Raw genomic sequence first — 24,112 nt, 5'->3', positions numbered from 1 at the left:
GGGATCTCTCTCTAGATGAGATTTAAAAAAGATTGAGTGCGTATTGTTTTGGTATATTGGGGAACATAGTCTTAACGTCTCTTTATATATTAATTCAACTAAGGTTCCCATTAAACATTAATTAACTAGGAATGGGCTCCTACCCATTACATCCATACTCAATTAGGAATTTAGGGTCTTAATTAAATAATTCACGTAAGAGAGCCCAACCTAATAAAATAACCCAATGTAATAAAATATCAATCCACATACATATTTCATATTTTAATTATACGTATTATTATTTAAAATATGTCTAACATGTGGGTCATTTGTATATAGATTTAGGGTTGATTTAGTTTGGCCAATTATCTTTAGTTATGTATCATTTTTCTTTGTCGCTGACGATTTTAATATTTTTTAAAAAGAAAAAAATTGTCACATGACATCTTGTGTTCGAACACTTGAATGAGTTGATCTAAGTATTTTCTTTCTTTAATACTTTTCATCACATTTGTGAAAGCCTCGACAGAGGGGATACTTCATGGCAAACCAGAGAGACCAAAAACAGAAGAAATTTAAACCTACAATATATATTCAAATGGCAATGAGATAATCATAATAATAAGGGTGATTTCCATTGCTTGAAGCAAACACAGAGAGTTTACATCCACTTCTCATGCATTTGGGTTTTAATTAATGTATAGCTAATGATAATGCTTAAAGGTATGCCAACACAATCATGTCACTTTAATAAAGCTTCTCCATATGTATCAAATCTTGAAGTATAATTCAAGCAGCTTCAACATATAATAATGTGGCATCTCATCATCCACTCCCCCATTTTCTATAAATAAACTCTCTCATTATTCAATCCCTTTTATCTTTCACCCAATCTCTTCAAATGAAGTTTCCCAATCGTTTACCTGTTTTCTTCATCTTCTTCCTCTCTTCCATTTTCTTTTCGTTTGGTAATTCAATCATTAACTCTCCCTTAATTTTTCTATATGTTTACCTTGTTTTAGACTATATAGATAAAGGATGTCTTCAATTCAAACTTGATCTCCCTTCTATTCAGCTGGTTAATATATATATGCATATTTATTTTTGACAATGTATATGGTAAGTAAATCGAACCTCTAGTCATGTTGATAGTACATATTTTATATTAGTTGAATTATATTCATTTTGACAGTAGATTGTTAATGCTAATAAAAAAAAGTAAAAATTTTGTCACGAAATTTTTCGATGCACCATTTGAGTACTATTCGATATGTCTTGAGTTGACAACACTAATATCTCTAGTAGAGAGGAACAAAATTTTATATTTCAACTTTTTATATAATAATTCATTTATGACCCTTTGCTAAAGCAATTATAGTTCAACAAGAAAATTTCCTATATTACAACTTATTGTGTGTCACATCATCGAATTTCTAAAAATAGGATGTAATCCAATAATATTAATGTAGGGTCCACGTACAAATATTTACTAACACAAATTTATATTATAAACAAGAGAATATAGTACTATAGTGGTACTAGAAAAATTGGGCTCAAGATATATGTGGTTCAAATCTTCCTATCTCCAATTATATTAAAAAAACATCATTTATGAAATTATATAGCAAAATTTATCAACTGTCAAATCATAATTATCTACTGAATATTTGTTAAACTGTACAATGAGTTATCTTAATTTGTATATGCAGAACAGGGCAGGGCGCACACAGTGACATTTTACTTCCGAAACAAATGCCCATTCACCATATGGCCAGCGACGGCGGCAAACGCCGGCCAGCCGATTATTGCCGACGGCGGGTTCACTCTCCCTTCCGGCCAAACACAGCGCGTCACAGCACCGGCATCGTGGACCGGACGGTTCTGGGCCAGAACCGGCTGCAACTTCGGGCCTAACCAACAACACTCGGCTTGCGAAACCGGCGACTGCGGCGGAAAACTCGCCTGCAAGGGGCTAATCGGAACCCCACCAGCGACACTCGTCGAAATCACCCTCCAAGAAGACAAATCGAAGCCCAGTTTCTACGACATAAGCCTTGTCGATGGATTCAACCTCCCGATTTCAGTCAACTCCAAACAGCCGATTTCCCCCAAATGCGCGATTGGAAGTTGCGAGAAGGATCTGAATGAAATTTGCCCAGATGAATTGAAGGTATTGAATGGGAATGGTGAAGTCGTGGCTTGTAGAAGCGCTTGTTTGGCGTTTGGATTGGACTCGTTCTGCTGCAGAAATGCGTACGGAACGCCGGAGACTTGCAAACCGAGTTTGTATTCGAGGATGTTTAAGGAAGTTTGTCCCTCGTACTATAGCTTTGCGTTCGATTCGCCGGCGCCGTTGGCCAGTTGCTCCGCCAGAGAATTCGTCGTCACGTTCTGCCCGGCGGGTTGGGGTAGCAGCGATACGGCAGCGACGGCGAGAGAATAGAAGTGGGTCGAGTGATGACAGTCACAACCACGAGGATGTGGATCGGCTTTGGTTTGTTTAGTTGTGTTGTGATGTTTATATGAATGATAAAATCTTATTTTAATTTCAAAAACGTCTTTGAAGAATCGGAAGGAAAAAAAAAACAGAGAATATGATGTAGAACTTGCTATTTTTATTTGGTCCTAGGTTAAATGTTATGCTGTTAGTACTTTGCATTTTGAGTTTGATTTTTGTTGGTTTCAAGATGTTGCACCTCATTTGATTTTTAGTTTTTAGTTTTTGAAAATTAAGTTTATAAACATCTCTTGTACGCATAGATTTTTTATTTTATTTTCTAGTTTTTATCCATGTTTTAAAATATATAGCAAAATTTTAAAAACTAAGGACTTGTTTGGTAAATATTTCATATTTGGTTTAGAGTTTTTGAAAATTAAATTTATTTCCTCCTTATTTACTATGATTTGCATCTTTATTAAGTGTAATAATTGAATTCTTAATCAAATTCCAAAAACAAAAACGTATTTTTAAAAACTACTTTTTTTAATTTTCAAATTTTGGCTTGGTTTTTTAAGCTATTGATAAAAAGTAGATAACTAATGAAGAAATTTGGAGTTAGAAGTAATGCTTATAAGCTTAATTTTCAAAAACAAAAATCAAAAACCAAATTGTTACTAAACGGTGCTTTAGTTTTCAAGTTTAAGTTCTGTTTCGTTTTAGTCCTTAGTTTTCACAATTTATACATTTTAATCTTCTTTTATAAATACTCAAATTTAATTTCCGTGTTAATATCTATTAATTAATATAAATTTATTATGAAATAAATTTTTAAAATTAAATTTAATAAGGATGGAAAAATAGTGACATTTAATTAATTATAATTCTTTTAATGATGTTAAATTAAATAATAAAAAATTGAAAGTGAGTGTTTAGTGAAAAATTAAGGTTAAAAAGTGTAGGTCTTGAAATATAGGGACCAAATTAAAATAAAATTCAAATCAAAAAGATAAATTACAAACTTTTGAAGCGGTATCTTTCGCAAAAGTATTATCCTTGAAATTGCCATTAGTTTTACTTCTATTGTAATTTTGGTTCTAAAGTGTAGTTCTATATGCGCTAAAAAATAAAATCCGACCATATAAAATGTTAACGAGAATTTTGGCATGGCATTCACTACGAGGAAAACAAATTAATCCAAGATATTTAAAAGAAGAAAACAAAATTTGGTTAATTTGCATGAGTTACTTTTATTGTAGTTTTATGTTAATTTAATATAAAAATAGTAGGAATGAAAAATAGCGTGATGAAAGTGCATGTGAATTATTGTTGAGTTGAACTCATTTGATAATCTAAATTTTATCAATAATTAAAATATGGTATCAATGATGTATTATTAATATACTTTATCAATATATACAAACAGATACATATGAGAGACAACTTTTGATTTTCATATTCTAAAGAATTCTTAAGGGATAACAACACATAACACCTTAATAAAGACTCTACATTTCAACTATGTCAACATTTTATATTATTTTCACAAATGTGTAAGTGAATTAGTTAATTACACAAAAATTAGGATCTAATTATCTTTTAGTTCCCAACCTACAATTATACAACTTATGGTGGATGGTTGGAGAGAGAAAATGCATTTATTATATTCTATTAATTATTTAATATTTCTTCTCATTTTCAATTATAGAGAGAAAATGCATTTAAGATTCTATTTTTCACTTAACACATTTAGACATATCAAGAAACTAGTTTTTCTAACTGATTCATAGTTATTTTATATATACCTTAAAACATTATTTTAGATGCTTACAAATGTTCTAACCAATATATAAAATATACCACAGTATATAAATCAAAAGTTGACTCAATATTCAACATAAATTCCAGTATATATTGTAAATTTCTTTTGTATCATAGTGTATATAATCGCAATAAATTAAAATTTTAACGACGACTCCCTAACAGAAGTGTAATTCAAAATTAATTTAACAATTTCAATATTCCACAATATATAAATCACTCAACGTTCAACATAAATCATAATATATAACATAAGTTTCATTTATATTACAATATATATCATAAATTCCATTTAAGTAGTCAGAAATCTCAAAAGATTCCATTAAGCTTTAAATGTGGTTATTATATATTATTAATTAGTTGGGATTTTTTTTTCCATTTGATATTAATGTGATTTTTTGTCCCAAGTTTTACTTCAAACATAAAAATTATTGGGGTTGATGCCCTAAATCTCGTGGATCCTATAGTTTGTAATTGTAGTGTACAAAAGATTTATTTATTTAATAAAACATGAGATATTTTTATTCAACATTTAGTAGCATTAACCCACACAACCATTAAACTAACATCCAATGTTATCTTCTGTAGCTTAAACATGTAGATAAAGACATATAACTGGATCGTGTTTAAGTGATAACTTAATGGTCTGTAGTAGATGGATAAGACTAGATACCTTATCCTAGTGACACTATGAATACAGCCCACTTCGTAGATGTTACAATTATGGTAAAGTGCTACAAATGATATGATATGATCATTCATGTGGAGACATGTGAGCGAGAGTGTTCTATACAAAAGGGTTTGTATAAGACCGAACCATAAAATGAATAGTCTCATTATATAATGCCATTAAGAATAAAGACTTACATTTCACTAGAACGATCATAGGTGACATTATTGGGTTGTATGTCCTAAAACTTGTAGTTCTATAAACAGTAAACATATATGAAGTTTATTCAGACAAGTATTGTTGATTGTAATAACTCTAAATCCAATAAACTACGAATCCTTGGCTATTGTCATGAATACTTGGACTTTATGTGGAGACATAAACTTGATCAAGTTCAAGTAAAATAGCCTAAATCGTCTATAGCACATGGATTAGGTTATGTACCTATTTCTGGAGATACTATTGAATACAATTGATAGTTCGTAGAAATACAAGCTATTGTAGCCTTTTACTTAGAATTATGAGGGTTAACAAGCAGAATATGTGTTGATAATACTAAGAATTCATGTGAAAAGTGAGCTTGCGTCAATCAGCACCAAAAATCCTCACTAACCCTATACCATGCATTATTCTGCGTCAAATTGTCCATTTTTGTAGATATTATAGGAATTGATCACATGCGTCGATCCTAGACCACTGCAAGGTTGATCACATAAGTTAATTGTCATAAAGATTAGTTCGCCGCATGGAATGTTGCGTCCACAGAGTGACAATCGTGATAAAAGACTGCTCACAAGGTAGATGGAATGTGTTAGCAATTTAGGAGAAATAAGCTTGAACGTATACCTTAGAAGTATCAACAAGATAAGATGACGTTGACATTGTCCATACCGCGACAAAGGTAGCGGGGAAACGGAATGCAATCATGAACGTTGTTGATGTTTAAGCTCTATAAATAGCACCTTGGACCTTCACTTCAAAGCATCCGAGCTTCTGCCTTAAGGTAGATGTTTGCGATTACAGATGAGAGCATGAACGAGATTTTCTTTGAGGATTCTTCACCTCCACAAGCCATTCCAAGTGACGGCCGGAGTTTTCGTCGAAGATAGAACTCGAGAGAGATTTCTCCACCATCCATCCATGGTACCACCACCAGCCTTGACGCATTTCAGATGAAAAGCAAGAGATTATTTTCATCTAACCTTCCATTTCTTCTCTTGTCCCTGTATTGTATTACATTTTGGCTTAAGACATTAATACATTTTGTGATCAGTGCATATCTTAATTCCTTCAACACCATCTTATTCATCTCCTTCATCTTTGTCATCATTTACCTTCATCATTTAGTTATCAAAGGTAATCGCATACTCAACTGTGTAGCCTAGAGATAGGACGCATGTACCAACCCACCGAGAGGTGTGCGTTGTGCGAGTATAGCGAGTTAATCCTCTTCGCTTGGTGTGAGGATGTAGCAACGCTTTTCTAGGGGCTGCTCGTCTATGAGCTGTTTAGCCGCAACTAACAGCCTGAAAGGGTGAGTAGTGGAACACACTAAAGCAAAGTATGCATTGTTCCTAGAGATAGGCACGATCTTATGCTCGACGCAACCATGCATTATAGAGATATAAGCATTCGGCCAGCCACCAAGAGGTGCGCGATGCGTTAGTGTGGCGAGCTGGGATTACTCGGACGACCTAACATAACAAACATTAGTATGTGTTAACGACTGTTGTATCTCTATCAGTTCTCATAATTAAACTTCCATTGCTTAATTTGTTTAGTTAGGAGTAGGAGTAGCATGTAATCCTTTAACTTTTATCTTTTTACTTTTATGCATCGCCTCAAACACATTACTTCACAAACAGTATTGAGTTACAAGCCCCTGTGTTCGACCTCAGATCATCCCGAGAAACTTGCGTTCTCGTTATACTTGGCGAGAAAGCGAGAAAACTTGTGGCAAGAACATATGGTCATCGCATAAATGCTTAAATGCATATTGTATATTTTCTAGTCCAACGCGTGACCATCGGCGCATGGAGATCAACGCATAACATAAATTGCATATTTATTTTCCTCTCCCTTTTCTAAGTCAACAACGATCCGCTTTATGATTGTTACAAATGTTGTAAAGTGTCATAAACAATGTGATCAGTTCGTTCATGTAGAGACATACAAGCGGGGGTGTTCTACACGGTGAGATTTTGTAAGACACCATGAAATAATCACTGTTACATATTAACACTATTTACTGTTAACACTGATTAATTTCACTTCTTGATGACCTAGATAACTTGATTCGAATCCTGAGTTGTCTATGAACTCCTGTTTATTCACGATTGTCCCTTGATCTGCATAGGTAAGGATAAGCCTAGCGTCGCTGCTCAATATGTCTCCCATTTCAGGGATAAGACCGGGTAGATGGCTTGGGACATAGAATTTGCAAGATAAAATTCACTCCTAAGAGGGAATAGATTTAGTGATTATGATTCTAAATCAATTGTTCATTAGAGAGAAAGTGGTACTTAAGGAGAAAAGATGTAACCCAGGGCTATTTTCGATATTTAACCTAGCTGAGGTTACGAACAACCTGTGAAGGATCAACTTATTGATAACAGTTATATCAAATAGACACATAATATATTTATAGTGAGGGGAATGCAACTACAGGCTATAAAGGATAGTCATGTTTGGTAATGAATGTTAATTAACTATATTAAAGAGTTTGACTGGTTAGTCTCGGATCGTTGAAGCCCATGATCTATAGGTCCATCGGGTCTCCTTGCTAACTCAATACGGACAAAATTGAAGAACTAGGTGAAGTGAGAATTTGAAATATTCAAATTCGGGTTTTAGAGAAAATTATATTTTATATGAGATATAATTTACGATTAAACAATTAATTTGTTTATTAATTATTTTTTAGAGTATACTTGATCATTAGCATGAAAGTATTTATTAAACTTGATTAATGTGATTAATTAAAGTTAGGTGTCATGAACAATTTAATATGTGATGTTAAATTTATTTTTTTTTATTTAATTGAAATGGTTTTAATCAAATAATTTCTAAAATGTGAAAATTGTATTTCATTTTTTTTAAAAAAAAACTAGTTAATGGAAAAATCCAATTGTTGAATTTTCCCACTAACTAAATGGACTTTGAAGTGGCATTTTCCAAGCTTGACATCTAGAGATTACATGCTAGTGGAGTTTGAGGTGGAAGATATGCAAAATGGGATTTTGCATGTGTTTTCTCTACAAAAGGTTTTGCTTTTGAAATTTGCAAGACTAATGCTTTCACAACTTTTGACTTAAACTCTTCCACCTCAATTCTCCTTTACTCTCATTCTTTCTATAGTGAAATTCCCTTATTTTCACTAACAAAACAGTCCCATAACGTGTTCTTCAATTAGAGAATAGCGAAGATTTACTGTTGGTGGTGTCGTTCGAGCTCGGGAGAGGAAGTTTGTGGTGGAGTCTTCAAATGTTGTATTTTCTATCCCTTTTGCATGCTTATTCTTGTTTTTATTGCAATTAGAATGTTGTCAATTTCATCTTCCGTCATGCATGCGTTCTTTATGTTCCATCAGACATGACTTGAATTCTGAGTGAGTTGTGAACTCTTGCCTATGAAGGCGGTCTTTTGATTTGTATGGGTAAAAGTGGCTAGATCACCGACTCAATAGCCTACCATATTAGGGATTCGTCTGATTGGGGAGCTGGGAACACAACTACACAAGACAAAATTCACTCATTCCCTAATGTCGGGATAAATAGGTAATTTGTTCCCTTAAGGACTGATTTCGTGACGTCACACTCTTTCTTGGGCTCAAGAGAGGTTTGGTCATAGTTGGACCATGACTTATTGTTCATGAGAGGGATCAGTGGTACTTAAGGAGTTAAATGTAACTACAAGGGGTAAAATGGTATTGCTGGCCAAACTGTACTTACGAGCAATCTGTGAAGAGTCACCGTACTGTTAACTGGTTATATCCAATGGACACAAAAATATATTTGTAGTGCGAAGAGTGCAGCTGTCGGCCTTTAGTGGAGTGACTGACAATTAATGGATGTTGGATAATTTAATTAAAAGAGTTTAATTAATTATTCAAGTACCACTAGAGCTTCAATCTATAGGTCCATAAGATCCCCTATGTAACTCAATTAGGATTATTGAAAATTGATTTTGGATTAATTTGAATCGTTCAAATTAATTGAGGAAATTGATTATATATGATATAATTAATTTAAATTAATTATATTCGATATAATTAGTATAATGTATTTGATATATAAAGTTTATTTGAGATGAAATAAATATTTAAATATGATTCAAATATTAATTATGTGAATTGGATTCATATAATTAAATTTAATATAAATTTGATTTATATCAAATATCATGAATGATTGTGAGAATTAAAAACTATAGGTGATATTGTATTTGATACAATATAAAAACTATAGGTTATGTGTTATATTTGATATGACATATAGTTATATATATAATAATAAATTAGTTATATATATATATATATTAAGTTAATTTTATTTTTAAAATTAAAGAGAGGGAGTTACAACTTCTCTCCTTCTAATTCTCTAAAAAACGTGGGGATGTGGGATTCTTTTTAACGGACTATTCATTCTTCTTCGCATAAGATATCACAAAATCGTGCTCTTTGTGTGTTTTTTCCGAGTTTTCCTACAGAAATCTTCCCTGGAAAATCTCTTCTCAATTTCTTCCTTCATCTTCCCAAAAATATCAGAGCCCACACACTTATGAAAATTCTCATACCCTATAGAGAATACATGAGGCTCTTTTTTGGTGGTGTCCAAATCTCTGGGATTACTGTACTTCTTGTTCGAGGAGATTTTGTGAGTTCGTGACTGAATCGAGAAAGAATTTCATGAAGACTTTTGGCTTCAAGGGTAAGTAATTGTTTTCAACCCTAATGATTCCTTCTTTAAAAGCATACTGTAAATTCTATATAATACATCTTTTGTTATCTGTAATTTTAATTTTGTGAAAATTGGGACCGCTTCCACTTCCACAATGGACCTCACGGTTCCTTCAATATATATACTCTAGTATATGTACTCGTATATGCCTTTGTTTATTTAAAAGTATGAAATGTATGATATATATACTATGATATAAATAGAATTTATGATATATTGTGGTATATTGATGTTGTTAAATTAATTTTGAATTACTACTTTTGTTAGGAAGTTATTGTTAAATTTTGATTTATTGGGATTACATATTTATGATATAAAAGAAATTTATGATGTATACTGAGATTAATGTTGAACATTTAATCAATTTCTGATTTATATATTGTGATATATTTTATATATGGATAAAAAAACACATTTAAAACAATGTTATAAGATATATTTTAAATAACCATGAATTCGTATGCATTAAATGAAAAATATAATCATATCAAATGCATTTTTTTATCCCATTGAAAATGAGAAAAAATCTCAAATAATTAATAGAATATAGTAAATACATTTTATCTCTTCAATATTAAAATTGCTTTGTAAATATGAAAAAATATACATTATTTTCTCTCTCCAGCCGTCCATCTCAAAAAGTATTTTTTTGTCGAAAAATAAGATTAAAATCCTTACATAAAAATATCCAAATATTCAAACATTTATGAATATAAGTTTTTAAAATGGATTAAATCTATAATAATCCCAATTCTTAAAATAGACAAATTTTAAAACTACCCTAGAAAGTAGGGTGCGATATGATAACGTTTGCAATGTACTATTGGGCCAATGAAAGTTGGACTCATCGTTTGGTTGGGCCGACGGCCCACTATGTCAATTGCTCAGAATTTCCACTGAAAGGGCAAAACCCTTCGTTCTCCTACTGGCTAGGGTTTCTTACCCGGCGGCGAAATTAGACCTATAAATAATCGCCTCCATGTTTAGGTTTCACAATCCTTCTCTTCCGCTTTGTACTCTGAATCTATTTTCTTCACAAGCTGTTCTTGGTGTCTTTTCTCTGTTCGCTCTGATGTTATTTATCATTCTTTCTTTACGTGAATCAAGTGATGAGAAAAAAACTGCAACAATATGAATGGAAAATATGTTCCATATCCATGATTTTTGGTATTTAAGTCTCTGATGATCTAGCTTTTCTTTCTTTACATGAATATTTGTTCGATCAAGTATTTGATTATTTGATTATTTGATTATTTGATCTTGAGATTTGATGAGGTTTTTATATTGGTCCGTGTTTCTGATTTAACCGTGACTGTTTCCATCTCCTATTATGCCCCTGATCTCCATCTCTTCGACCTGTTTTGCTTTTCTCTGGAAATGCGTTTTTTCTGTAGCGGTTGCTCTGTGATTACATGCCTTAACGGGCAATATACGCTATTCTGAAGTTGAAAATTGTGTAGAGATCTATTAAAACGATATGAGAGCTTCTGCTACAGCGTGTATTTGTTGTGATTTTGTGTAGTGGTTTAGGGATTTTCGCTTCTGTTGCGGTGATGAATTATGGATAAAATTCACATGTCAGACTTCAGAGATTTTTCTTTTCTCGGAAAGATAAGTCGATGAGAATGAATGTTCATATTCTGAGCTTAACTTTCGGATGAATTAAAAATAAAATTGATTTCTTAGGATCGTATTTTTGTTTTTAAAAATTAAATCCAACTTTCTGAAACTTACTTTTTTTTTTTAATAAGTTCTCAAAATTTGGTTTTATCTTTTAAAACATTAATATTCGTTAGAATGATTTAAGTATTATAGTTGAATTTTTAATCAAATTTTTAAAAACAGGAAACAACTTTTTGAAAGTTATTCTTAAAATTTGGTTGTTGGGAGGGTGGAGTATGTGTTTTTCTTTATTTTAAAAAATAAAAATAAGAAACAAAATGACCTTAATAATCGATTTTATTAAAATTGATTTGGATAAAAATCATTTAAGTGAGGGAGTGATGCTTTAAGCATATTTTCTTAATCTAACATAAAGACAGATTACAAACTCAGCAATCGCTTGAGACTTGAGAGAGATAAAAGAGAAGAGCATCTTTAAGAAATAGAACAACCACAAGCATGCTACTTTGGCAGACCCTAAACGGGTCAATCTACGAGCCGTAGTATTACTCACACGGGATGTCAACCTACTAAAAAAGCATTTGAGATTGAAAGAAATTAGAGGGCTAGAAAATTATATGAAGTTGAAATTATCAGAAGGAAAAATTGGGTTTAATTAGAGAATTGAGTAGTACATTCTAAAAATACCTGTTTAGTCAATTTTTTTTAAGTAAGTGTGGTTGATCCTTAAATTAGCCATTTTAATCTTAAATTTTCAATAATAGATCTAAAAGGTCCTCCTCATGTCCAAGTAGATTTTAAATGTCGATGTCGATGATTGGATTATTTATTTAAAAAATACTTACTAAAGAAATCTCATATTTTATGACCTAAATGAGATTCTAAGGTACGATGAAATGTCTTGCTTAAACCAATCCCATGCGAAAAAAATATTCTTCACAATGAAACTTCATCCAATGTTGAAACTTCAACGACTGGTCTATTGATTTTAACAAATTTCGAGTAAAAGTAGATCAGTATTTATCTTTCTTCATTGTCTAGGTGAAGCATTTTACCACCACAATCTGTAATTTTTTGTTTTTTTCCTAATGCTTTGACTATCCTTCTATTTGTCAAGTGTTCAATAACCTGTTGTCCTTCCATTTGTTAAGTGTTCAATAACCTACAGTTTAGAGGTAAGTGAAAATAACATATGCAATTCTTTTGAGGCTTCTTTGTGACTTTTGTTTTCAGTTTGGTTTAAATTTTGGTGCCTTGAAATTTTAGAATAAACAATGACTCTTAGTACTTTTCTAACCAATAAGAAAAACCATACATTGATGGTTTGGATTTTCTTTTTAATTGTAGATGTATGATTTATTGTATATCACATTTTACTTTAATGGCAAAATTGTTTTTCATCCTATAATAAAGACATTGGGAGGAAAGAGATAATTATGAAGAATTTAGAAATTTATATCTTGTCAATTATTAAGTTGAAGTCAATAATGAATGAAAAGAAGATACACAACTAATTTTTTTTTTTTTTGTTTTTTTTTTTTTTTAATTATGTAAAACTGGGACTTACTCTTCAAATTGGAATGATACCCATATTAATTAACGATGATGGTTTCTTTACTTGGTGACAAAAGGATGATGCATATGTATGTTGAACACGATGCATTTATTTAAATAAAAATTAAAAATAGATGGAGCATCAGAGTTTAAAGTTGAGATTGATATGGATCAAATTCGGTTTTGTGTTGGTATGAAATTGTCCTAAAATTTTAAAGGATGCTATTAAGAACTATGCACTTTACAATGTGAAGCTAAAAAAGAATGATAAGAAAAGGGTCACTGCAGTATTTTTGGATGGGAGTAAATGGATGTTGCATTCGGGCATTGTGGAGGTAGGCAATACATTCCAAATTATGTCTCTGATTAGTGAACATATATGTCCTTGGATGTTTAAAAATAGAAATATGAGCTCAACATTGTTGGCCGAGAAATACAATTATTGCATTAAAAGTGAACCTAATTGGAGTCTCATTGAATTTATGGAAATGGTAAAAAATGATTACCAAGTTAGTATTTCAAGGACTCGAGCTTATAAGGCTAGAAGCAAGGTTTTGAAAAAAAATAAAGGGGAACATTATAAAAGATTAAATGGTTGGACATGGTTTCTTTCGATCCTTCAAGATGAATAAACACCAATAATTCAAATGCTTGAGATTATTCAAATATTGGTTATGTCTGGATTGTCAAAAAAATATGAACTTTATAGTTGAATGAAAGGAGAGTTAGGGCCCAGAGTGCAGAAAAAATTGGATAAATCTAAGACTAATTCTAGAAACTGTGTAGCATTGTGGCCCAGTGAATGGTTCCTCTTTATGGCCAAGAAAAGATGTTAATGAAGTTGTGCCATCTCATAGTAAGAAACGCATTCAAGTAATTACTGAGTGTAGTCGGTGTAAAGGTATAGGTCATAATGCAAGAATGTGTAAAGGGCCATTTGCAGAAAGTTCAATTAGGACTATGAGAGATAACACCTCTTCATGGGAATGAAGATTTCAAGGACTGTAAGTGTTATTTAGAAACTTTTTTTGTGAACTTTGATTTTTTGCAACAGTAAGATGACAACTTCTCATATATATTCTTTTTCTTGTGAACTATGAATTTGTGTAGCAATCTAATGGTGCATAATTTGTATGGCCATTACTATAGTTGGTCCATATATTTGTCTGAACAAAGTCTAAACAGTTCTTTTTCTGAACTTTGATTTTGTATAGCAATAAGACCATTTGTTATGTTCTGAATTAAAGTTTCTCCTTCTATTGCTAAAGAAGAAAATTTCAAAGACAACTCAATACATTTTGACTTGTACATATATTCCAATTTCACTAAATTTTGTCAACCTTCAACGTATACAATTCAATTATAATAACAATCCAATCAATCTTTCTCATCTTGCTCGAACTTCACGAGAAATAAACTCACAACTTTTCATCATTTCTGTCTTTTGTCTCTTGAAGTTTGTCTTATAAAGTAACTTCATGAGATGAATTTCACGAGACATATCACAATATAAGAGTTTTAGTGGTTAGAATCAGATTTAATCTACCAAGAATCTACCTATTAATCCAAAATTTTAGTCCTTGAAATGTATTTGGATAGTTTGAACTCACAAATTGAAATTTACAGATAATGGAGAATTCAATTCTAGGTCATTCATGGTCAGTGAACAAAGAACAAGCGTGGATTTTGTGTTCATGTTAGTTATTTTAGGGCTCAAATTTAGTTTTCTTTTCCTTTTTACATTGAAAACTACTAAAGTGATTAATTTGAAACTTCAGGACCAAACACACCTATTTAAAAAAATTTGGGGATTAAAAAGGTATCTTTTAAAAAGATATTTTCCCTTTTCTTTTTTATCTTTTATTAGGATTCTTCTCTTCAAAAGACGTATTTATCTTGAAAATTGTGTCACATTCAAAAGCGTTGAAAAATGTAATGAAAATTTACCGATGATTTAATTTAGAAAAACGCTGAAAATCGTGAAATATTTTTTTTGTTTGGTTAGATTTTAAATTTCTTTAAATTTGTCATCTTAATTATTTTAATATAGTTAGTTTAAAATAAACCAAAATATTAAGAAGAATATATATATATATATATATATATATACTTTAAAAAATTGAAATAGAGATTTTGATTAAAATTATACTTTATTTAATCTATTGTTTTAATAATTTGATATTTTAATTTTTCTAGATCTTGACATAAAATTCTATAGATTTTTGTCACTTTAACTAATTTGAAAATGATCATTTTTTTTATCATAATATGCTAACTTAAATTTAAATTAAACTAGTATTTTAATATTAAACTCTATTATTGAAAAACTATACTTTTTTTTTATCGAATTACATTTGAGAAATAAAAAATCATAAATTTTGAGTTTTAGTTTTTATTTGGTTGCTAATTGTTTTAGACATTTTAAATCTTTACATTTAGAAGATGATTCTAAGTCTTTGAACTAGTTAAATTGACCAACCAAAAAAATGAAAATGTTATTAAATTAAATTAGGGCTTTCTACACATATAGTCTAAATAAATGTACTTATACAATTGGCAGCCTGATGACAGGAATGACTTAGAAAAAAATATCTTCCAAAAATTCATTTTTATTGAAACACTTTTGATAAAAACTTATTAAAATAAAAAACATACATGTATTGCAATTCTTTCTTAAGTGTTTTTATATACAAATTTGTTTAGTTTGTTATATACTAAGAATGCTTTTATTAATGCTTTTCAAGGTTGGCTGGTGGCATCGGAGGTTGGCTGAGGAGTTAGTTGTCGAAATTTTTGCAATGTGAGGGGAGTTGGCCGACGACAGTCGTCGGAGGGTGGCAGTCGGAGTTGCTTAATGACGGTCGCCGAAGGGTAGCGATTGGAGTTGGCCAGCGGCTCGAGTTGGAATTGGCTGACGATAGTGAGGTGGAGGCCGACGGTTGCCAGAGGGTGGTGGCCGGAGTTGGCGACCGACGGTCATCAGAGGGTGGCAATCAGAGTTAGCCGAGTGAGGTGGCGGCCGGCGGTTGCCAGAGGGTGGCGACTGGCGGTCGCCAAAGGATGGCAGTCAGAGTTGGCCGACGGTAGTTGTCAAAGTGGTGTGTCTGGAGGTTGGCCAACGTACTTCCTGAATTAAATTAGACAAAAAAAAAAAAAAAAAAAAAAAAAGAAGTAACCCATAGATTCAAACCCATAGAAAAAGAAGTTTTCTAAATCCTTGTCTCAAACAAGAGTTGGACTTAGGATACTTAACCTATCCGATCCCAATCTTTAAAACAAACGCTCCTGGATGGTTTTCCTTTGCATCAGGTGGAAATCTGGCCAATAACAAATTATCATTTTCTTAGTGTATATATATATAATATATATATATATATATTTTGTAATTTTCCATTTAATTTTATACTAGTCAAATTATAAGTTTTATTTTATGCGTAGTTATAATATATTAGGCGATTTAATATTAAATTCAGAAATAATCTCATTATATTCTATTATATTAAATGTATAAAAGTTTTACCTTAAATTCAAAAATAATATTTAATCTATTCTTTTTGAGTATCACGTTAAATGCATGTTTTTTTTAAAAAAAAAAAAAAAAATCTAATTTATCTCATCATATTCACATCAAGTAATAGTCATTTTTTGTCGAGGAGACATTAAATTAAAAAACAAGGCAATCAAATCTAAATAAAAATAATATAAATATAAATAATTATTTTAGTTACTAGACTATTCTTGACATTTGGAATACTTGTTCTTTCAAATATATATTTTTAGTACTTGTTAAAATTTGATAATTTAATAACTTTCAATTTTATCTGAGTAGATTTGTGAATTTTGAAAAACTGGAAAATTTAGCCCTTACTTATTTACTATTATTTTTTTAAAAAAAATAGTATTTAAATTATAATTTAATGATCTATCTAAATAAATTAAAATGAATATATTTATATTAATCGCATAACAAAATACCCGAACCAAGGTTGAGAATGAAATTACAAGATTTAATCATCAGTCTAAGACTTTAACTCCATCCGATACGTTTTAATAAAGGACAAAAAAAAAAAAAATCATATTTTTTTAAATAGTTTAAAATGTATCCCTTTTCACTGATATTTTTTTAAAAAAACCACACTATTCTTCTAATTAATCCGGAAAAATGTGAAGAGGCAAGGAGAAATCTAGAGTGAGAAATTTGATAAACTTTGATAGACATGAAAATAATTTAGTGCTCAATTGGGGCAATTTCTCCAGAAATCTTGTATTCCTACAAGTCGTAGCAGGTTAGAGACGTTTTGGTCTAACTCTACCATGGTTATCCATTTTATGAGTCTAAACTGGGAAATAGAGCAAGATTATAGGCATTTTGTATTTGTCCCTAAAAACAAAGAATCAATGACAGTGAATATGACCATTTGGTGAGTATTGGCCAGTACGCTGAAATTATTTTACATCAATTCATATAACAAGCATATTAATACAACAATCATATGTCCACACAATGCAACTATAATCCAGTAATCATCACAAATCTAAACTTGCCCATCTTCTATTATAATCCAATCAATTAAAGTTGATATGAATCATCACCCTATATTGGCATCATGCTTCAATCGTTCTGTTTTTTCTCCATGTGACCATTCTCCTTTACTTGTTTGGTTGCAGCCCCATTGCATTTACATTCATTATTTTTGTTCTTCTCAGATGTTTCTTTTTCCTTCTCAGCCTTTTCTGCAGCTTCAGCTTTCTTCTTCTCCTCTTTTTCCTTCTCTTCCTTCTCCTTCTCTGCCTTTTTTGCAGCTTCAGCTTCTTCCTCTGCTTTCTTCTTCTCCGCTGCAACTTTTGCATTCTCTAGAGCTTCAATCAATCTCTTAAAACACTCCTCTGTTTCTTCACCTTCATATTTCGGCATCAAATTCTCCGCCACGTCCGCCGGAGTCATTTCCGTCTCCTCTAACAACTCCCGGATTCTGTCATACGAATCATCCCATTCAACATCCAAGTAATTCATAGCAAGAACTTTGAATGCTTCAAAACCACAATATGACATCTCTATATGTTTGTCCATTCTTCCTCTTCTAATCAAAGCTTCATCAAGCTTTTCCTTGTGATTTGTCGTGAAAATAATCAACCTCTCTCCACCACACGCCGACCAAATTCCATCGATGAAATTCAACAACCCAGAAAGTGTCACTTTGCTCTCTTTATTCTCTTCGTCTTTAACCTTCTTCTCAATGTCTTTCTTCTTCTCTTCATCTTCCTCCTCTTTTTTCTTCTTTTTCCGTTGCCCAGTAAGATCAAGCGAACAATCAATATCCTCAATCACAATAATCGATTTATTCGAAATCTCAATCAACAGCTTCTTCAACTCTGTATTATCCTTAACAGATGTCAGCTCGAGATCATAAACATCATACTCCATGAAATTCGCCATGGCAGCGATCATGGTGGACTTTCCTGTTCCCGGTGGACCGTACAGAAGATACCCACGTTTCCAAGCCTTCCCCACTTTCTCATAATACTCTTTTCCCTTCTTAAACTTTACCAAATCATTCACAATCTCTTGTTTCTTCTTGGGATCCATAGCTAGAGTTCGAAAATTTGCAGGGTGCTCCAAAGGAACATGTCTCCAACTACTTTTATGCCACCAATTCGTGTTGGAATTGTTCATATAAAGCTTCCGTTGCCGGTTTTTGAGCTCCACCGCCTTGCCTTCTTCCATAATATGGTTAATAAAAGACTCGAGAATGGTTTCCCGGTGTCGCCGGTGGAATGTTAGCTTGTAAAATCGTCTCTCGTCAGAAGCAGGGTAATAAGAGATACTCTGTGTTTTAGGCACGGTTTTACTAGAAGTCCACCAAATCTTAATGCCTTGAAATTCATCAATAACTTCTTCGTTATCATCCATACTAAGAACCAAAGATTTGCTATCTTTGACCGCCTCTGCTTTCAGCCGTTTGGCCCGAATTGAGCTTCTTGAACTGAGGTAATTTTGGATGGCGGTAAAGGCTTCACTTTTCCTGAGACGCTCGCCTGTGTGTTCAGGGAAGGTGATTGTGATGTAAGGGTAGAGAAGACCGATGAATTTGTGGACGTATCTTTCGATATGGGCACGGAGATGGTAAGGGAAATATTGCTGAATAATTGCCCATACAAACATGACGGTCGCCATTAAAGAGCCGACATTAGTCCAGAGCTGTCCCATTGCCGTTGGGGTCATGTTTTGTGTGAATTAGAAGGTTTTTGGTAGAGAAGTAAAGAGGGAAAGAGGTGAGAGGTGGGCTTTAAATAAGAAGGACGGCGACGATGGAGATTTGTTACAGAGTGGAAGTCTTTGTTTAAGGACTCAGCATTTTCGTCGCTATATGGAATTTCTTCAGACTTCATTAGGATTTTTTTAGTATTAATCAAGGAAACTTCGTTTTTATTAATTTTCATTTTCATGACGGCTAACATCCACTTAAAAAAATCAAATTGCAGTATCCTGCACGTCCAATGTTTTGACTGTATGAAAAGAGAAGATACATCATTGGATTATTAAGGAAATGATTCCGCACATTGACAAGTCAAATATCCAGCCAGTTCAGTCTAAATGTATCACCCAGTACAGTCAGATGAGCAAAAGAAATATCAAGGAAAAAAAAAATTCAGGAAGCATCGCTTGGTTGAAAGCTATAAAACATAGACACGGATACGACTACACGATACGGATATGATCTTCGTCAATTTCTAAAAAACTAAGATACAGATATGTCTAATGATGCGTCATTTTTTTAAAAAATATTTTTTAATATATATATTTCTAAAAAACGAGGATACTGATACGTTGAAAATATATAGTTTTTTAAAAAAAATCTAGAATATAGATAAATTTAGCATACAAGTTAATAACAATAGCATAAAATAGAATACAAATACTGAAATATAATACAAAAAAGCAACATCTAAGATGTTGAAGTACAATAGTTAATAGAATGTAATAGAAAAATGACTTATATTGCAAAGAAAAAGAATAAGATTAGATAAAGAAGTATGAAGATAAACGAATAACTTATTGTTGAAAATATTCAAATGGCTTATATTTTAGTGGATTTTGTGGGGATTCAAATGTGAAAATGGAGATTAGATTATTCTAGTCTATGGTTTGGTCCGTTATTTTTTTATTTATTTTTATTTAGTTTAGTTTTGGACTCAATTAGTGAGCTTTTTAAATAGGTTGCCTAATTTTACATTGGGAAAGATTAGATAAGTTACTTGTCTTTTTTCTTAAAAAAAATACGCATAGAAATAGATACGTCAAATCACGTGTCAGATACGTATTTGGAAAGTATCTGAAAGTATATATACGTCAAATCGCGGAAAGTATGTGGAAGCATCAGTATCTGATACGTGTCTGATACTGATTCTTTGTCTCACATGAAGTATCTGTGCTTCATAGGGTAAAAGATTGTTATCGGGAATATTGACTTTTCCTATTATCTTGCACTAGAAGAATTTCGAGCTTTAATGTCGGTTGGAAAAAGTGAAATCGGATGTATAATGTCGATTTTTTTTTTTTTAAAAAAAAGGGATCTTTAATGTCAGTTTTAAACCGACATTGAAGATGGGCTTTAATGTCGGTTTTAGTGTAATTATTATTTTTTTCTTATTTTATTAAAAAATTAAACAGTACACTTACATTCGCTTTTTACCCTTTCATCTTTACCCTATCGCGCGCGCCGACCTCCATTTCTCTCTTACCCAAACCTAACTGATCTCCTTCACCGTCTGTCTGTCTGTGGTTGTCTGTCGGTCGTCCGTCGGTCTTCGTCAGTCTCCATCAAGTTTGTCGTCCGTTGTCCTTCAGTCTCCAACCGTCGATCTCCATCGCATTTACATCCATCAAGTTTGCCATCGATCTACGTTGATCTCCATCGCGTCAGTGTTCAGATCTGTAGCCGTGGGTACAAATCTGCCAGTGGGTCGTCAGTCATCTCTGCTAGTGGGTTGTCTCTGTCGTGGCCGATCTCCATCGCGTCCGTTAGTATGATATTTTCTTATATCCATTTTTTTCAACTTGTGATATATTATTCTCACAAGATCCAATAAACTATCTGCTCTTTCATCCCTAACCATAGATCCAATATCAATGAAAGAAAATGGTCCAAAGGAAGTTTGAAAGGATATTTCGACTCCAATCAAGTATATATTTTCTCTTTGATGAAATATGAGAATTGGTTACCTCATTGTATTATTTGACTGAAATGAATTGATGCCTAATTGAGTTCATTGTCATGTATTTTACTGCTTCTGTTGAACAAATTGGGGTTCAATTTGAAAAATGGACTGACCCATCCCAATACTCTTGTTGTTATAGTTTTACTTGTACATGGTGGAACCAATGTTATATAGTTAAAATTTAATATCTATGGTTTGTAATTAGAACTTAATCCCTATAATTTAGATGCTTGGATTTCTACAATTGATAGTAGATCTATCGATCCAAACAGATTTGTCCATCAGTAATGGGGTTTCGTGCTTTAGCACTTTGATTTCATGTTTCATAAACTTCCATCAAATTTTGGGCAACGCTGGAGTTTCTTCACATAATTTATATAAATAACTTGGAAGGTGGAGATGTAGCCATCTTTGCTATTAAATTTTTGTGCAGAATGCTTGAACCCTTTGCTAAATTTTTCTGGATTCACTTAACCAAGAAAACAGGATTTCACAATTTTGTCAATAAGCTTTTGGAACGTTTACTGCAATTATTGTATGATATAAGCCTTAAAGCTGATGGATGTAAGTATTGTTGGACAAGAACATTGATGAAGTTACTTGGAGAAGTTCTATCTTATGCTTTGTTTCATACTGTGCATATCCTATGCAGTAAAATAGTAACTTTCAGAACCTAAAACTGAAATGTTGTATGATTTAAGATTGTACTCATACTTTTGTTATTGTGTTGTTTTCAAAGAAGAAAGAGGCAAAATGGGTATTTGGGTTTGTTTACTTCAAGATTTTTGTTCTAGTTTAGTACTTCAAAACTCTCTTTGTAGGTTTCTTTAGACATTCTTCACGTAGGGTAGTATAGGGATTTGTGGCGTCATTTCGTAATTTTTGAGAAATAGAAGTGTTATGCAATTGTTTCTATATTGTTTCAGAACATTTTATGAACTTGAAGAAGCAACAAAATTTAATTTCGTATTAGAGAAATCTCTTTTTCCAAATACTATAGGTCTTGAAGAACATCGCTTGGAGAAGAACAAATGTTTAGATGTGTAAATCCTAAATTTTGTTATGTGTAAATCTTGATCTATTGATTGATTGTTGGATGTTTAGATTTTGTTATTGCTCCATAGAACTACATGTTAGATTTGTGATATGTTTCCATATGTTAGATATTTTATTCATCGTTAGCTTTTCTTGAAGTATTTATAGAAAGAGTCTAACTCTAAGGACACAGTTTATTGGGATATTTGTTTGGATTGATGGAATTTTGAACTTTGTTGAGTTTTTGTTTTTTGGCTTTTCTTTTCATTGATAGGAACTGAGTCCTTGATATTGACTCATACAAAACACGGTCTAAGAACACGGTTTATTGTGATATTTGTTTGGATTCAATACTTGATTTTGAGTGAAGTTTTTCATTTGTTAGGTTCAAGTTTGACTTGTAAGGCTAAATTTTGATTCTTGGAGATTTGGAAGGAAGATAGGAAGATTGCATTGGACGTGTTTTAAGAACCTTGACAAGTGGAGAAGGTGCACCCAACACAAAAAGGACTTCATAACAACATTAATAACAAGTACAAGGTAACATTTATAAGATGCTTATCTTAAAAGTCTATTTGTTCTAAATTTGTTGATGTAGCATATTTTACAATCATAATTTTATGCTTTTAAATTTTCCTGTTATTGTTTTTTTTTTTTTTTTTTTTTTTTTTATAGATTAAGTTTTTGCATATTTTACAATATGGATAAGTCATGGATGAAAATGAATAGAATGTCAGCTGAATATGGTTTAGGGGTCGAGATGTTTATTAAAAATGATCTACAACAGTCAAAATTACTGAATGTCATGAAGTTGTCCATGTTTGAAGTGTGTGAATGCAAAAACTCTAGTTGTGAACAAAATAAGAGACCACTTATTTTTTAATGGTAAAATCAAAAGTTATCAGACATGGATTTTCATGGTGAATCATTACCGATTAAGAGAAACAATGAAAATGTGTCTACTAGTGAAAGAGACGAAGTTGGTAAGAATGATGTTGATTGTTGATGAACACAATTGGAATGTTTGAGGCTACATACTAATAACTATTTTAGTAGAAATATCTGATAATTTTTGAAGATTATTAGATGATGCGAAGAACCATTGTACCCAAAATTGTAAACTTTTTTCCAAAATATCTACATTGGTAAAGTATATAATAAAAATCTAAATTGATGGAGCCGATTAAGAGTTTTACTGAGTTGTTGGAATTTTAATTCATGACTACCTGGTCCTAATGAAATTCCAACTTCTACTTATGAAGCACAAAACGATGTGGGGTAGCTCTTGGAATGAAGTACGAGAAAGAATCATGCATGCAGATGATTGAATTCTTAGTTTAGAAAGAACTCCCTAATGCAAATATATGCCCCATTTGTGGTTACGTCAGATGGAAGCTCAAAAAAATTTTAACGAAGGGCTAAGATTCCCAAGAAAAGTCATGTGGTATTTCCCCCAATTCCAGATTTGAAAGAATGTTTCGAAGTAAAAGAAAAAATGTTATTGAGCATGGCATGCTAATAAAAAAGGAAACAAATGCGTTATTAAAACATCCCAAAGATGCCCTTCGTAGAAAAAATAGGACAATTTTGGCTCAGAGTTTGGATCAGAACCTAGATATTCTTGTTCTGTTCTTTCGATAGATGGGTAAATCCACATGAAGATCTTAGTAGTAGCGATGTTGTTGGCCAGTGATGTTAGTGACGTAACAATCTACCTTCATGTTTGTGATGAGCGAATTTTTTTTTATATGGACTGCACATAATTATCTGGTCCTTTAAACAACCATGAAGATGACATAGATGTTTATTTAC

The 24,112-nt window shown here is 32.0% G+C and overlaps 2 protein-coding genes and 3 non-coding genes across 5 annotated transcripts; 4 read left to right on the top strand and 1 right to left on the bottom strand.

Annotated features, from left to right (window-relative positions):
* Positions 1-838: 838 nt before the first annotated feature.
* Positions 839-2,737, top strand: LOC120091349 (thaumatin-like protein). Its single transcript, XM_039049348.1, has 2 exons — positions 839-950; positions 1,692-2,737. Exons 1-2 carry the CDS (start codon positions 884-886, stop codon positions 2,423-2,425), a joined length of 801 nt encoding a protein of 266 aa, XP_038905276.1. The 5' UTR covers positions 839-883; the 3' UTR covers positions 2,426-2,737.
* Positions 2,738-10,967: 8,230 nt separating this feature from the next.
* Positions 10,968-11,056, top strand: LOC120092268. The gene has a single exon (XR_005485977.1). It is a non-coding gene; the product is annotated as a small nucleolar RNA Z199 (small nucleolar RNA).
* A 210-nt stretch (positions 11,057-11,266) lies between these two features.
* Positions 11,267-11,354, top strand: LOC120092269. Its single transcript, XR_005485979.1, has one exon. It is a non-coding gene; the product is annotated as a small nucleolar RNA U54 (small nucleolar RNA).
* A 58-nt stretch (positions 11,355-11,412) lies between these two features.
* Positions 11,413-11,519, top strand: LOC120092271. Its single transcript, XR_005485981.1, has one exon. It is a non-coding gene; the product is annotated as a small nucleolar RNA R64/Z200 family (small nucleolar RNA).
* Positions 11,520-17,393: 5,874 nt separating this feature from the next.
* Positions 17,394-19,371, bottom strand: LOC120091508 (AAA-ATPase At3g28580-like). The gene has a single exon (XM_039049576.1). It carries the CDS (start codon positions 19,266-19,268, stop codon positions 17,658-17,660), a length of 1,611 nt encoding a protein of 536 aa, XP_038905504.1. The 5' UTR covers positions 19,269-19,371; the 3' UTR covers positions 17,394-17,657.
* Positions 19,372-24,112: the final 4,741 nt, after the last annotated feature.

The sequence above is a fragment of the Benincasa hispida genome, chromosome 11 (genome assembly GCF_009727055.1).
Source record: "Benincasa hispida cultivar B227 chromosome 11, ASM972705v1, whole genome shotgun sequence".
NCBI lineage: Eukaryota > Viridiplantae > Streptophyta > Magnoliopsida > Cucurbitales > Cucurbitaceae > Benincasa > Benincasa hispida.
Note: the sequence above shows the minus strand (reverse complement) of the source record. Positions and strands in the feature narration are given on the sequence as shown.